Source organism: Callospermophilus lateralis, chromosome 3 (genome assembly GCF_048772815.1).
Source record: "Callospermophilus lateralis isolate mCalLat2 chromosome 3, mCalLat2.hap1, whole genome shotgun sequence".
Taxonomy (NCBI): domain Eukaryota; kingdom Metazoa; phylum Chordata; class Mammalia; order Rodentia; family Sciuridae; genus Callospermophilus; species Callospermophilus lateralis.
In genome coordinates, this window is record NC_135307.1 from 95,854,429 (window position 1) to 95,868,798 (window position 14,370).

General features: G+C 33.4%; 1 protein-coding gene across 7 annotated transcripts in view; it reads right to left on the reverse strand.

Moving 5' to 3' along the window:
- The window catches only part of Gabpb1 (GA binding protein transcription factor subunit beta 1), a 61,146-nt gene that overhangs the window by 25,360 nt on the left and 21,416 nt on the right, over nt 1-14,370 (reverse strand). For 6 of the 7 annotated variants that reach the window (XM_076850768.2, XM_076850770.2, XM_076850765.2 and 3 more), the window contains exon 2: nt 3,562-3,669. The exons of the other annotated variant lie outside the window; for it this stretch is intronic. In XM_076850768.2, the coding sequence (XP_076706883.1) occupies nt 3,562-3,669 (108 nt within the window). The remainder of the gene's footprint in view (nt 1-3,561; nt 3,670-14,370) is intronic. 7 annotated transcript variants of the gene reach the window in all.

Sequence of the window (14,370 nt, forward strand, 5' to 3'; positions counted from 1 at the left end):
AATTTTACTTTTATTTGCCCAATTATTAATGTAGTTGATCATCTTTTCATGTTTATTGGTCAATCCCTCTCTTGGGAAAGTATCACAGTGAGTCCTTTGTCTATTTTCTATTTCCTTGTCTGTCTTTTTATTACTGACCCACAGGAATACCTTATATACTATGGATACTAATCCTTCTTATAACCTTTTTGTCTTGATGTACTATAGGATCACTAAGATTTTTTTTTGTTAATTGTTGTTGTTGTAAGAAAAAGAAAATGTTTTATTGCTTTGCAAGCAAAGAGGAAACACAGGGAACTCCTGTCCCAGAGCCTGTGATTCTGCCCATTATAGGGAACAGGAGGTTTTTAAAGAGGTGATTCAGATAAATGAGATAAGGGAAAATAGATCAGGAAGGAGAAGATCAGAGAGGACAAAGTTAGGGAAAAGAAAATCAGGGAGAAAGTCAGGGAAAAGAAGGTTGGGGAAAAAGAAATGAGCTTTTAAAGTGACAAGGGATATACTCAAATCATCAACTGAACCCGTTACATTTCTCCACTGTCAATTTCTAGCCTTCATTTCTATGAAAAGAGGGTGACAACATCTCCAAGCTACTTCCTGCTGAAAGCGGGCAATGAATGGGGATCTTTAGAATGGAGACTTTTTATTTTTTGCCATTCTATCTTACAGGTTTTTGTTGCATAGTTGCAAAGATGGAACAGCAACAGAGCAGTAAAGGGCAATGATGAACAGGGTAGTCAGAATGAGGCAGAGTAGACCTAGTAAAATAGACTTAGTATCTTTTGGTATCCAAGAGAAAAAGCTAGAGAACCAGTCAGTTAGGCCTGTCCCCATCCCATCCATAAGGGAGGTGTGGTGGTCAAGGATCTGTTGTAGCCAGGTTGCTCACTGCCTGATCTTTTCAATACTGGTCCCCACCTGTGAGGAGGTGTTAACATACATGCAGCAAGACATATTAGCTATAGCACAACTCCCCCTTGCTTGGCTAATAGTCTAATGTCATAGCGTTATCTAGAATTACCCTGGCCAAGGAGTCCAGATAAGTCTATAAATTTAGATGGACAAGGTATCTCATTGGCCAAAATGATCAAAGTTTTTAACAGATTTCAGAGGGCCCAATGGTGTGCCCAAATCCTTCATGAAGATAACAAGGTATAACCAATAAGTATTCATCACTATCAGGAATTCCAGCAAGGAGGTCCCAGGCCAGTTGAGTAAAGAACTTTAGGGAACTTCCCCAGTGAGCTCATTCCTTCAAGGAATGAATTGAAAATGGTGTCACTAAATTGCCTAGAAAATATTGGGTGGGAGATGTGAAGTTTCTGAGGCATTTGTTAGCCCAAATTTTACAGATGAACACATGTCCCATGTTCTCCCTGATCTTTTCCTCAACCTTCTCCTCCCTGATCTTCTTTTCCCTAACCTTCTCATCCCTGATCTTCTCCTTCCTGACCTATCCTCCCTAATCTCATTTCTCTGAATCACCTAATTAATTTTACAGATGAACACATGTCCTGCAGGGGACTATAATGTTTTTATATATGATTTATTTTTTTTTACAAAAAATGATCCTGCTGAAGATTTGTTGGGCTACTCAAATCTCTGGGTTATCATCTTTCATCAGTTCTGGAAAATTCTTCATGACTGCCTCTTCAAATTATTTCCTCCCAGTTCCCCTCCTTGAGGATCTATGGTTAGATATTTGGTAGACTTTCTTATCTTTTATGATTCTTAGTGTATCACTTATATTTTCTACTTATTTTTTCTGTCTACAATCCATATTTCTTTTCATATTTTATCCTCCAGTTTACTTATTTTCTCTCTAGTTGTGCCTAACCTGTTACTGAAATTTAAAGTCCTTAGCAGTTGTTATAACCTTTTCAGCAGGTGATTGTTCAAGTTGTTTTGTGTTTTTATGTTTTTTTTAACTGTTTGTTTTCCTTCAAATTTCATTAGTGGATATGTAACCTTGTTTTTATTTTTTAGACTGTTTTCCTTGCTCCTCCCCATCCTCTGCCAGGGTTGAGGACCAAACTCAGGGCCTTGTTGAGAACCAAACTCAGGACCTGCTAGGCAAACACTCTGCCACTAAGATAAATCCCCAGCCCCTCGTTAGTGAATATGAAACCTGGAATAAAGGTACCTTACTCTAGAAAGGATATGTATTTTCTTCTGCCAGGAACCTGAGGTAATTCCTAGTTCAAAGAACACTTCAAATTTACTTCTCAGTTTACAAAATACACAGGTATATGAGTTCAAGTGCAAACACATTTAAGGAATGGCTTGTGGTTCCAAATTTTCATCAACAAAATTTTCCTTTTCTCTATTAGTCCCTTGGGTCAAGTCAGGTCATTTTCTTTGTAGCACCCTATCACATGAAAAGAAAAGGTGAGGGTATTTCTGATTTACCTTTACAGGCTGAAGGTGCAGCTTGTTAGGATTACAGAATTATGGAGAGAGGGATTTCCTATCAGCTCTCTCTCTCCATGAGCAGCCCCAGCCCTTTGTCTTCAGTACCCCATACTAGTGAAGTGGGAAAACCAATAATAGGTAGATCTACATTCAGCAAATGTTCCTAGGGGAAAGTTTCTCTGAGTTCCAGCCTTCACTTAGTTCTACAGGTTGACAATTCCTTTCTTTCTAGTTTAGCAGCACATTTAAGATTTTCTTGAAAATAGCTAATGAAAGAATCTTTATTTCTTAAAGACAGACACTGAAATATTTGTGGAAGAAATTATATGGATTTTGGAATTTGCTTCAAAATAACACAAAACAAAAGAAGTGGATGCAATTATAAAGGAAATAAGATCCATGATGATTTAATATTTTTAAGTGAGATAAAGGCTATGCAGGGATTGAAATTTATGCCTGAAATTCCAGAATAAAAAAAAATTACATGAAAAAAAAAGGGGATAAGTAAAAAAGGGGAAAAAATCAAAATCTGAACTTTATAATTGTTAACAGAGGATTAATCCAGATTTCAAGTCCTCTATATTCCCAATACCATGCCTTTTGATTTATCCCTGGAATTAAACAGTTTGGGGGAATTTGGGTTTTGTTTTTTAGGGTGTTTTTTTTTTTTTAACCTTCCCACAATCGCCTTCTATAGTGATCAAATTCCTTTCTTCCCCTTAGGTCATGTTCATAATAGGTTGTACAATTATCAACTGAAATACAAACTTTTTTTTTCTTTTTTAGAAGTTACATTTCCTATCTTTATTTGTTACGTTCTGGATTATAATTTTACCTGTGTTATTTAAAAGACCTTTAATTTAAATCCTAAGCAGATACATATTATATTAACCCCATATTAGTGAACTTCAAAGCCTAAAAGAAAAACTTTGGTGACAGAATACTCACATAAAATTGTCCAGTATCAAAGACAATTATACGAACCATTTATTTTAAAAGTGAGTTATAATTCTAAAAAATAAAAACAAATTTGCAAAAAAAAAATCGTTTTTTTAACCACTTAAAAGTACTGACAAATTTTTTATCTGGAAAAAGTAAAAAATGAGAAGCAGAAGAAGAAGAAACCACAACATTAAAGTTATTCTTTACCCAGTCTGTAGTAAAAGGAGCTCCATTTGCCATCAAAATACGAACTTCATCATCTTGACCTGCTCGTGCCGCTTCTAAAAGCTTCTTTCCCAAATCTACCAGGGACATCTAAACAAAACATAGATGAACTGAACATCAAAATCTATATTTATATATGACATGACTTTTACCCTCTTGTCTTTATTATTAAGTCCACTTTCAATTATCCCTTCAAAAGGTTACAGTATGGTTAATTTAATCTACAGCTGGAGATCACAAAAAAGCAATTTATATTTGGATGTTAGGAATATATTTTCCTTTCTCATTAAGTGTTTACCTAGAATAAAATGAAGTTTGAATTCTTCAAATATAGCTGGTAAAAGTAAGTTATCAGAGAAAAGGTAGTCTAAAATTTAAAATTAGCAACTAACTCTTTTCATTGGAGAAGGTGTAGTAATAAAATTCTTCATAAAAATAAAGTATAAGACACTGTGTTCTATTACTGGTGCAAATTTTGTTTTCTTTGTATTGGGGATTAAACTCAGTGTTTTACCACTGAGCCACATCCTTACTGGTGCATATTAAACTGAATCTACTACATTTTTGCAATAGTGAATGTATTGAAATTTTATTTATTTATTTACTTACTTATCTGCTGTACTGGAGACTGAAACCAGGGATACTCTACCATTAACATACATTCCCCAATCCTTTATATTTTTAGACAGGGTTTCACGGAGATGTCGAAGTTGGCCTAGAACTTGCAATTCTCCTGCCTTGGTCTCCTGAGTAGCTGGGATTATAGGTGTGTGCTACAGCACCTAGTTGTGTTTGGAATTTTAAAATAAATATTTTCTGCCCTTTTACATGCAATGAACATTTACATTCTTCCAGAAAAGGGCACAATTTGTGTTCCATTAAAATACTATTTAAAAAAAAAAAGTCTAACCGTATTTTGAGTAGACCATGTGTCTCAGTAGGAAACCAGAAAGAATAATTTGTGTCTTGAATTTAAGAGATCTGACACAGTAATGTCCCAGCCTAGAGTGTGCTATGTGTATGTGGTATCTTCTTGAATAAGAAATATTTAAATATACGTAAGAAAAAGATCATGACAGGAGTATTTAAGTAAAGAAAGATTTGAATATCAGAGACACTTAAGATTCATGAGAAGATAGTTCTTAGGAAAAGAAAGTTTCCAGACCCAGAAGACTATTCAGCTAGAGAACTACCCAATGATATTAAATAACATCCTAAAAAAAATAAAACAGGTAGTTTAGGCCAGAGGGGAAGAGGCAATATGAAACCTGTGATTTATATAAGAAAAATGTGTGTGGGATGTGAACTTGTTTCAAAAAATAATAATATACTCTATGAGGGTTAGGTAAGTGGTCAAGGGAAAATAAGTTGTAAGGAAGGAATAACAGGTTGATTAGCGTATCCTAAATCTTATGACAATAGCTTTTACTCAAGAAGGGAAAAAAAAAAGGTGTGTGTGTGTGTGTGTGTGTGTGTGTGTGTACACACACATGCATGAAAGAGAGAAAGTGGCAGAGTTTGGAAGATTATTTCTGCCATAAAGGAATAAAATGTACTACATAATTAAAAATTATTTAAGAAAATCTAAAATGAATAATTATATAAAAAGGTGTCCCTAAAAGTATTAAGAATTATGCTATGCCAATGTTGTATTTTTTTGGTAGATTCTATGAAATGAGAACAACCAAGCAGAGGAATAACCAGGAGTAGCCACTAACATTAGAAAACTTGCACAATAACTAAGTGAGATGTACATCCAAAACAGGTTTATCAGTTACAGGGCATGAGAGAATTTCTTAGAGTTGTTCTCTTTGATACAATAAAAATAATTCACATGGGGCTGGGGTTATGGCTCAGTGGTACAGCACTAGCCTCCCACTTGTGAGGTCCTGGGTTCGATCCTCAGCACCACATAAAAATAAATAAATAAAATAAAGGTATTGTGTCCAACTGCCACTAAAAAATAAATATTTTTAAAAAATAATTCACATTATATCCTATGGTGAGGAATAAGAAAAATAACACATGTATTTAAGTTTTATTTGGGGTTTTCTAATGTGCTTTTTTTGGTGACAACTGCAGCATTTTCACCTTCAAATTGATCTCTAATGAAGGCTTTTTTCTAAAGAATATTTCGTGACTTGATAGTAAAAATTAACATTGGGGCTGGGGCTGTGCCTCAGCGCTATGTAGAACACTCACCTAGCACTAGAACACTCACCTAGCAAGTGTGAGGCCCTGAGTTCGATCCTTAGCACCACATAAAATAAATTAAAAAATAAATATATTATGTCCAACTACAACTAAAAAATAAATATTTTTTAAAAATTAACAAATTCAAAAGGCAAAGAATCTGCAACAATACTTTCCTATTAAAGATAGCATAAGGACAAAGGAAAAATAAAAACTGACTTCTCTCCTATATAGTAAAATGTAAATTTGCCACATTAACACACACTCTATATTTTAGATAAGCAAAATTTTATCTAAATCTGGCTCTACAGTGAAATACATCTTTCAAAATGTTTTTAAATATGTTTTGCACAATTAGTATCAAACCAGCTTGCATTCTTTCACCATAGGTAGTGCCAGATGGTTTAGATGGATATCTTTTATAAAGTGCTAGTTTAGGGCTTTTCTTCATTTCTGAATTAGATTGTATTCCTTTCTCTGATATTTGTAAACATTCTTATTTACATTCTGGATATTAGGTCTTTTGTCAAATACAAAATTATGAATATCTCCTTCCCGAATCCTGATTTTTTTGACTTCAATCCCATGTTTTTTCTTTAATATCACATATTATCCTCTATGGGTAAAAAACTGTTACGTTTCATAAAAATGTGAAACTTCTAGGTATTAAAAAATTGAAAATAAAATAATCAAAGATGGAAAAAGAATGAATATGTTTACCACAAAAATTACTGAAAGAAAATTAAAGTTTTCATTATTTAAAAGGTCTAACCCAAAATTCAAAAAAGGAAAAAATGAACAGCAAGAACTTCACACATTAATAGTCAAAAGACATGACCATATATTTTGCAAAAGAGAAAACAGTTTATAAGCAAAATATTCTATGTCATTGATAGTCAATAAATGTAAATAATTTTAAAGGAATTCCTAATACAATCAAGGATAGGTGAAACTGATACTTTCATACATCGACATCTCATGTATTCTGATAGCAATATAAATGGATCAGCTTTACTTAAGTCAGTTTGGTAAATTTAACAAAAATTACAAGAAAGTTCAAGTCTATGGGTCCAATAGATGATTTCACCTCTGAAAATCTATTCTAAAGGAAAAACATAAACTCAAACAGATCAATAAAAATTACATATGTATATATACATGTAACAATCATTTTTATAACGTAAATAATCTAAAGATAGGAAAATATTTAAATTGTAGAATCTAATAGAACAAGATACAGTAATTTAACTGATTGCAAAGCAATATAATAACAAAAACTTGTGTCATGTTAAGGGAATAGATATAAAACTAATGTTTTTATTTAAGAATGTTGAAATGTACACATAAAGAAAAAATATTGAGGGGCTGGGGTTGTAGCTCAGTGGTAGAGCACTTGCCTAGCATGTGTGAGGCCTTCGGTTCGAGTCTCAGCACCACTGAGAAATAAAGTACATTTACAACTAAAATAAATATATATTTTTAGAAAAGAAAAAACATGGAAAAATATTAAATATTAGGATGGTATGATTATGGGAATTTTTTCCTCCACTTTACAAAGTTTCTGCAATGTTGTTATACTATCTTCCCAATTGAAAAACTGTCTTTTGTTAAAGGAACAAATTACATTACATAACTCCAACTAAGTAAATGATGACATTAATTTATATACTCCTACCTTACTGGACAAGAAGAGCAGAAAAAATAAAGAAATTGAAGAATTTTGAAGACTGAAAATAGCAAAATTATTGACTTGCTTATAGCATTGCAATAAGATGATAAAGCATACAAGCAAATTAACTTCTTTAATTCTATAAGTGTCTTAACTATTCAAAACATACCATATTTAAGGACCAAGGACACTTAAAAGTTACTCTGATTTTAAAACTCCATGAGCAATATAAATACATATACAGCTATAGTAGATTAATGTAGCTGGATATTTAGAAATCAGTAGTTCTCAAAGGTAGTAGCAAAAGCCCCATTTGTATATTTATGAAGTCATTTGGGGAATTACTGGGGGAACTAGCAGCATTTAAAGACACGTGTAATGGATAGTAGATGTCCAGCAATGTTATATACTCATTGCAAAGAACTATCATGAATCCTGCATGATTTTTAGTTTCCACTGAATATATCTAAAACTGGAACCTAACTAAATTTTACATGTATACAAAATGTGTTTTTTCACAGTGTTAATATATCCCACATTTTCCAAAATGCAACCATACCATGAATTCATGTGTTTTGTTCAGAACTTTACTAAGAGCTCTTTACCATTTTGGAAAATTGTGTCATCAATGTCAATGCTACTTTGCTATCTACATCACCAATACAACACTAAATCAATCAGCTTATACACTTGTCCCTTGGTATCCATGGGGCATTGGTTCCAGGACCCAACACAACAAAATTTGTGAATGCTCAGTCCCTTAAAAATGGTGGTGTAGTACTTGCATATAATCTATGTACATTCTCACATATACTTTAAATCATATCTAGACTAGTGTTAACAACTAATGCAATGTAAATGCTATATAAATAGGCATTTAAGTAACAATGACAAGAAAAGTACATATTCAATACAGACACAATTTCTTTCCATGCATTTTTGATTTGTTGTTGGTTAAATCTGAGAATGCAGAACCCACAGATACAGGAGCTAACTGTATAACTATCACATTCACAGTGATTTTATATACAGGTGCAAGCATTCAACTACCTCACTGTGACATCTGGCATAATTCTAGTTAGTTATTTAATATTTTAATAACATCTTATTTTAAATTGCTTCCCTTCTATTTTTCCTTCATATTATAAGCAAGACATTGTACTTTTTGAAGTTATGCAGATCTGAAATATTAACTACAATTTTCATTTCAAGTTCGAAGACGGGGCAATATATTATAAAAAGGTAGCAATGGATCTAAATAAGATAAAAAAAATGGAATATGCAAGATCAAAATCAAAGATGGTCTAATTTTCTTGTCAAGATCATTAGTAAAATAATGAAAAATACCAAAAGACAACAATCATCTTTGATTCTCACCCAAAAAAATCATATATATATAGTGAAATAATTCTGATTCACAGAGGAACTCAGCTGTATTCAGATAGCAAAACTGATCAAGAGTACCTTAGCTCAAGGTGAAGTCTTTAGTTTACTCATTTTAATATCTATATATTAAATTGTCAGAGGTAAAGTGCTACACTAAAATAAAATTATTTAAAGGGTTAAGGGTTAGTGATTAAAAAAATGTTGCTTTTTAGTGTGGCAAATAACTTTTTACCCTTAACAAAAGAAAATTTAATTCAATAAATTTTAATGAATGTTAAAAACACTGAAAATACAGTGTTGAATAGCAATTCTTGCTACCTAGTTTAATACTCCTTTCTTGAAAGAAACCCCCAAAAAATCTATTGTAATAAATTCTATCTTGAATTTATCTATTTTCATAACATCTACAGAGGAACTTCAAATTATTTACACAAAAGCTACATCTTCCTTACAAGTACTGTACATGCCAAGAGGGCCATCTAGTGGTAACAGGAATTACTACCAATAATTACACAAAACCTTTAAGTATTGTTTTAAATTTCTATAATTATGGCTTATAGAGTTGTTATAACAATTATATTATCTACTAGACATGAAAATACTCCATAAAATTGTAAGGTACTAAACCCATGTAAATTGTTACTAGCACTCTTAAATAAGAATATGAATAAAAACAAAATTTTAAGCCTGTTGTAAATAAACCTTAATTGTCTCACATTAGAAATTTTAGGATAAACTTTTTATATCACTTTTCTGCTCAACAAATACAAATATAAAATTCAATAAAACTCTTCTAAGGCTCCGTATCAAACAATTTAGCACTACATGTTTCAAAAGCCTTTAAAATGTTCTTACTCTTTCATTTAATAATTCTATACATATAAATTCAAAGTATTTGAAAAATATATATTAATAGTGATATTATTTAAAATAAGGAAAAGCAAATTTCCAATTATAAATAATGGTTAAAGAAACTAAAACATGTCATAATGAAATACTGCAGTCTTTCTCTCTCTCTCTCTCTCTTGATACTTAGAGATGCAATCGCTGAGCTACTTTTTATTTTGAGACAGGATCTCACTAAGTTGCTGAGGCTAGCCTGCAACTTTTGATCCTCTTGCCACAGCTTTCTGAGTCACTGCAATGATAAGTATGCTCCACCATGCCTGGCTTGTAGTCTTTTATTTTTTACCTTTTACTATGGAAAAATTTTGATAAGTATATACAAGAATACCCAATAGTATAATAAACTCATACATAACCACCACTTCATTTAAATATCATCAATGTATGGTCAACTCATTTCCCATTCACACACATTTTTCTGAAGTATAAGACACCATACTATTATATCTGTAAATATTTTAGTATTGATAATATTGTAATCATTTACAAATATTTACAAATAGTATATAACAGTTTAAAATAAGAACTCCCCTGAAATCTGCACATTGCGATCTAAACTATGTAAGAAATGCATAGAAAAATACTTGGAAACAATATACCATGGTAATAAAAATGATGAATTTCCCTGTTGTCTACTTTTCTCTATCTAGTAATTTTTCTATAGCAAGCATTAATTATGCAAGTTATTAAAAACAAATTTTTATTTATTTAAAAGCTTTTCATTAAAATTAGATGCCTTTACTGTAGAACATTAGATGCTGAAAAAGCATCATTTTGTCAAGTGTGGTGATACACACCTGTAGTCTCAGCAACTAGAGAGTGGCTGAGGCAAGAGGATCACAAATTTGAAGCCAGCCTCAGTAACTTAGAAGAACCTATCCCAAAATTAAAAAATAAAAAGGGCTGGTGATGTGGTTCAGTGGTAAAGCATCCTGGGATTCAATCCTCAGTACCAAAAGAGAAAAAAAGAAATATGTACTTCAAAATCATCTCTAGACTTCCTGTGTTTTTGCTCCTCAGAAATAAACACTATTTAAATGTTTAGTGTATATCCTTCCAGAACTTCTCTATGCATATAGAAACACATATACAAAACAAGAAAAGGGATCATATTATACTGTTCTACAACTTTGTATTTACCTAACCAGAATCCTCTTATCAGTGACATCTTCCTATGTTAGTACATACAGATCTGAACACTCTTCTTAGTGGCTGCACAGTATTATAGTGTGTGGCAGGCCAAGCAATGGTCCCCCAAAGATGTCTAGATCCCAATTCACAGAATCTATGTTACCTTACATATCAAAGGGGAGTTTGAAGGTGTGATTAAATTAAGGACCCCAAGATAAGATTAACCTGTATTATACAGGTGGGTTCAAAGCATCACAGGGCCCTTTTAAGAGGGAGAGAGGAGGAGCAGAAAGAATCAAGAGAAGTAGGTGTACAATGAGAGCCAGAGGATCAAGTCAGAGAGAATGAAAGAGATGAAGAGTAGGGGAGAGAGATTTAAAGATTCTGCACTGCTGGCCTTGACAATGGAGGGAGGGGTTACGTAGCAAGAAATGCAGGCCATCTTTTTAGGACAGAAAAGGCAAGAAAAGGGATTCTCCCCTAAAGCCTCCAGAAGGAATACAGCCCTCCTGAAATCTTAAATTTAGGTCTTTGGGCCTCCAGAACTGTAAAATAAAAACTCTTCTGTTTTAAGATACAAAGTTTGTGCTAATTTGTTACAGCAAATAGGAAAATATACTGTAAGAATAGGAAATACAGACTAGAAGTATATTATTTACTTGATCCCATTTTAATTTCTTATAATGTTTCAATACCATACATGAGTTAGAACTTTTCTAGAAATTATTCAGACAAGTAGGATTGCAGATTTTTTAAAAAATCACATTTTAATCATAATAGACACTGCCAAATTATCTACTAAGACTGTACCAACTCAAGAATAACAGATTCTCCTCAAGGTCCCCATCTCCTGAAGCCAGAACCTTAATCCATTTGACTCAGTCAAGGCCCAGTCTCCTATGAAACCACACTCACAAAAAACATGAGAAACTTTCTTCCAGGATAACTCTCTTTAGGTAATGTAACTTAAGAAAATTCCACTACCACATGAGGAAGACAAGACTAAAGCCACAGAAACCCTCTCACCACCTTCAAAGCCCTTGTTTTAAAAGGATTTTTTTTTTTTTTTTTTTTGTCCCTGAGAATGTGGAGGAAATGTCCATTCTGGGCTCCTGTGGCATTTTTTCGTCCACTTCATTTATTTTTGAAAATGCTTTTACTAGTGCACCACACTTACACATAATAGTTGGTTCATTTTAACATAATCATACTTTTTAACAATTTAGAAATAAACACCTGCACAAAATCATGTGTGTTCTATAGAGCAAATATTCCTGCTCAGGGAACCTTTTCTCTCTGTAGTGCCTAGTTATTCTGCCAAAACATGGGCCCTCATTTGACATACTGACTCACCAATAATTAAATAATGATAATGTCTAACATTTATACATATATAAATATATAATATTCATGTATTATACACATATCCAGTCTAAGAATTTGATACACATTAACTAATTCAATCTTAAAACACCATAAAGTAGCAATTATTATCATCATCATTATTTTACAGACATGGAAACAGGCACAGAAGGTCATACTGCCCAAGATTTTCCTGCTTAGTGGGAATCTGAACCGAGACAGTTGGCTCCAGAATCCATTCTCACGCATAATCACTCTGACAGAGGCCACAGTCTTAAGTCCTAGTGACCACAGGCCAGATATCCCCACTGAATTCATGCACCACAAATGTAGTAACCACTGTCTCTACCTACCTAACTTCATTACATACAAAACAGAGGGTTACAATTTGGCACCAAATTATACTCTGATTTTCAGTTGTCATCAAATGGTTGTACCTATCTGAGCTATAAAATACTTGGAGGCAAGAATGGTAGCTTACTTGTCTTTCAACTGGGTTCCTTTTTTTCCCCTTTAAATATTGGCATTCTTCAATGTTCTATTTTCAGCACCCTCCCCCTTTCTTTCTCAGTTACATTCTCTACCTTAGTGGATATTATCTACTTTCTATTTCATGATTACCTATCAGCTTCCAAGTTTCCAACTCTATAGAGGTACTCCACCTATAAATTCCAAGGCATCTCCAAATTCAATTGTCTAAGGACTGACTTATTTCTGGCTCAGAACCTTGATGTCGCCCTCGACTCTTTTTCTTCACCTCTCCAATAATTCATTAAGATCTATGACTTTTATCTCCCAACTCTCTCTCAATTCCTGTTACCTCTTTTCACTGATATACAGTGGACCCTCAATAAACACCTGCCAGCTGGCTTTTCTTTTCTGTCACAATTATATCCATACCTCCATCCTTTCTCTCTTACAGAGCTTATAAACTAGTGTCTAAGCCTCACTTCTTGTTCTCTCTTCTCCACTTTGCCATCAATATTTTAAATCTTGTTAAACAGAAACCAATTTCTTCCTCAGTTAACTCATATACAAACTCTTCAGCCTTAGGAACAAGGCCTTACACATTGGGCGCCTGTTGCCATCACCCCATGTACCAGTGAACTCACCATCTCTACCAGTGAACTCCATACCTCAGACAATGTATTGGACTGGGCTCTTTTTAGGGGGGTGTGAGGGACAGGACTGGACACTGAACCCAGGGGTGCTCTATCACTGACTTACATCTCCAGACCCTTTTTATTTTGAGACAGAGTCCCAAATTAATAATAATAATAAAAACATGTATCTGATGAATTATCCCCAAAATTGGCCTTAAACTTGGAACCATCTCCCCTCAGCCTCCTGAACAGCTGGGATTGCAGGCACACACCACTGGTTGGACTAGGCTCTTTTTCTCACCTTTGGGTCATTATACAAGCATTTTCACTGCGAAGAACAATGTTCTCATCCTCAAGTCCCCTCATTCCTATTTGTCCTTCAGAGTTAAATTCTTATCTCTTCAGAGAAGCCTTCCTCAATCCCCTTAAATAACTCAAATTAAGAACACATAGTCCTTCATGTATATTCTTCCTGTGGACACAGGAATCACTTCTGCTATCACACCACAGTAAATTTACTGTTTACTTGGTTAAAACTTGTCATTGTCCCTGGACTATGGTACCTGTCAAATGCCCAATAAATTTCTCATTCATGAAACGAACAATATTTGATACACAGTAGACACTCCAAAAATATTTGGGACAACCAATGAATTCCTAACATTTAAGGCTTTGTTTTTTAATATTTTTTAGCTGCTGATGGACCTTTATTTTTTATGTATTTATATGTGGTGCTGAGGATCAAACAGAGTACCTCAACACATGCTAGACAAGTGCTCTACCACTGAGCCACAATCTCAGTCCCAACATTTAAGTTTTTAAATGTAAACTAAGCTGACAGTTTGACAAACTCTAGGAAATAACATAATAGAAAGCTTAACGAATTCCTAAATTAGCCTTGTAACTATAAATTCCTTGTCATTGATCAAGGTTAGAACTTGACTGAAAATTCTTTTTTTATTGGCAGCAACTTAAATTGACAATTTAACCCCAAAAAATCTGAGGTCATCTTTGTTTTTTGAAACAAAAGGGAAAAATATG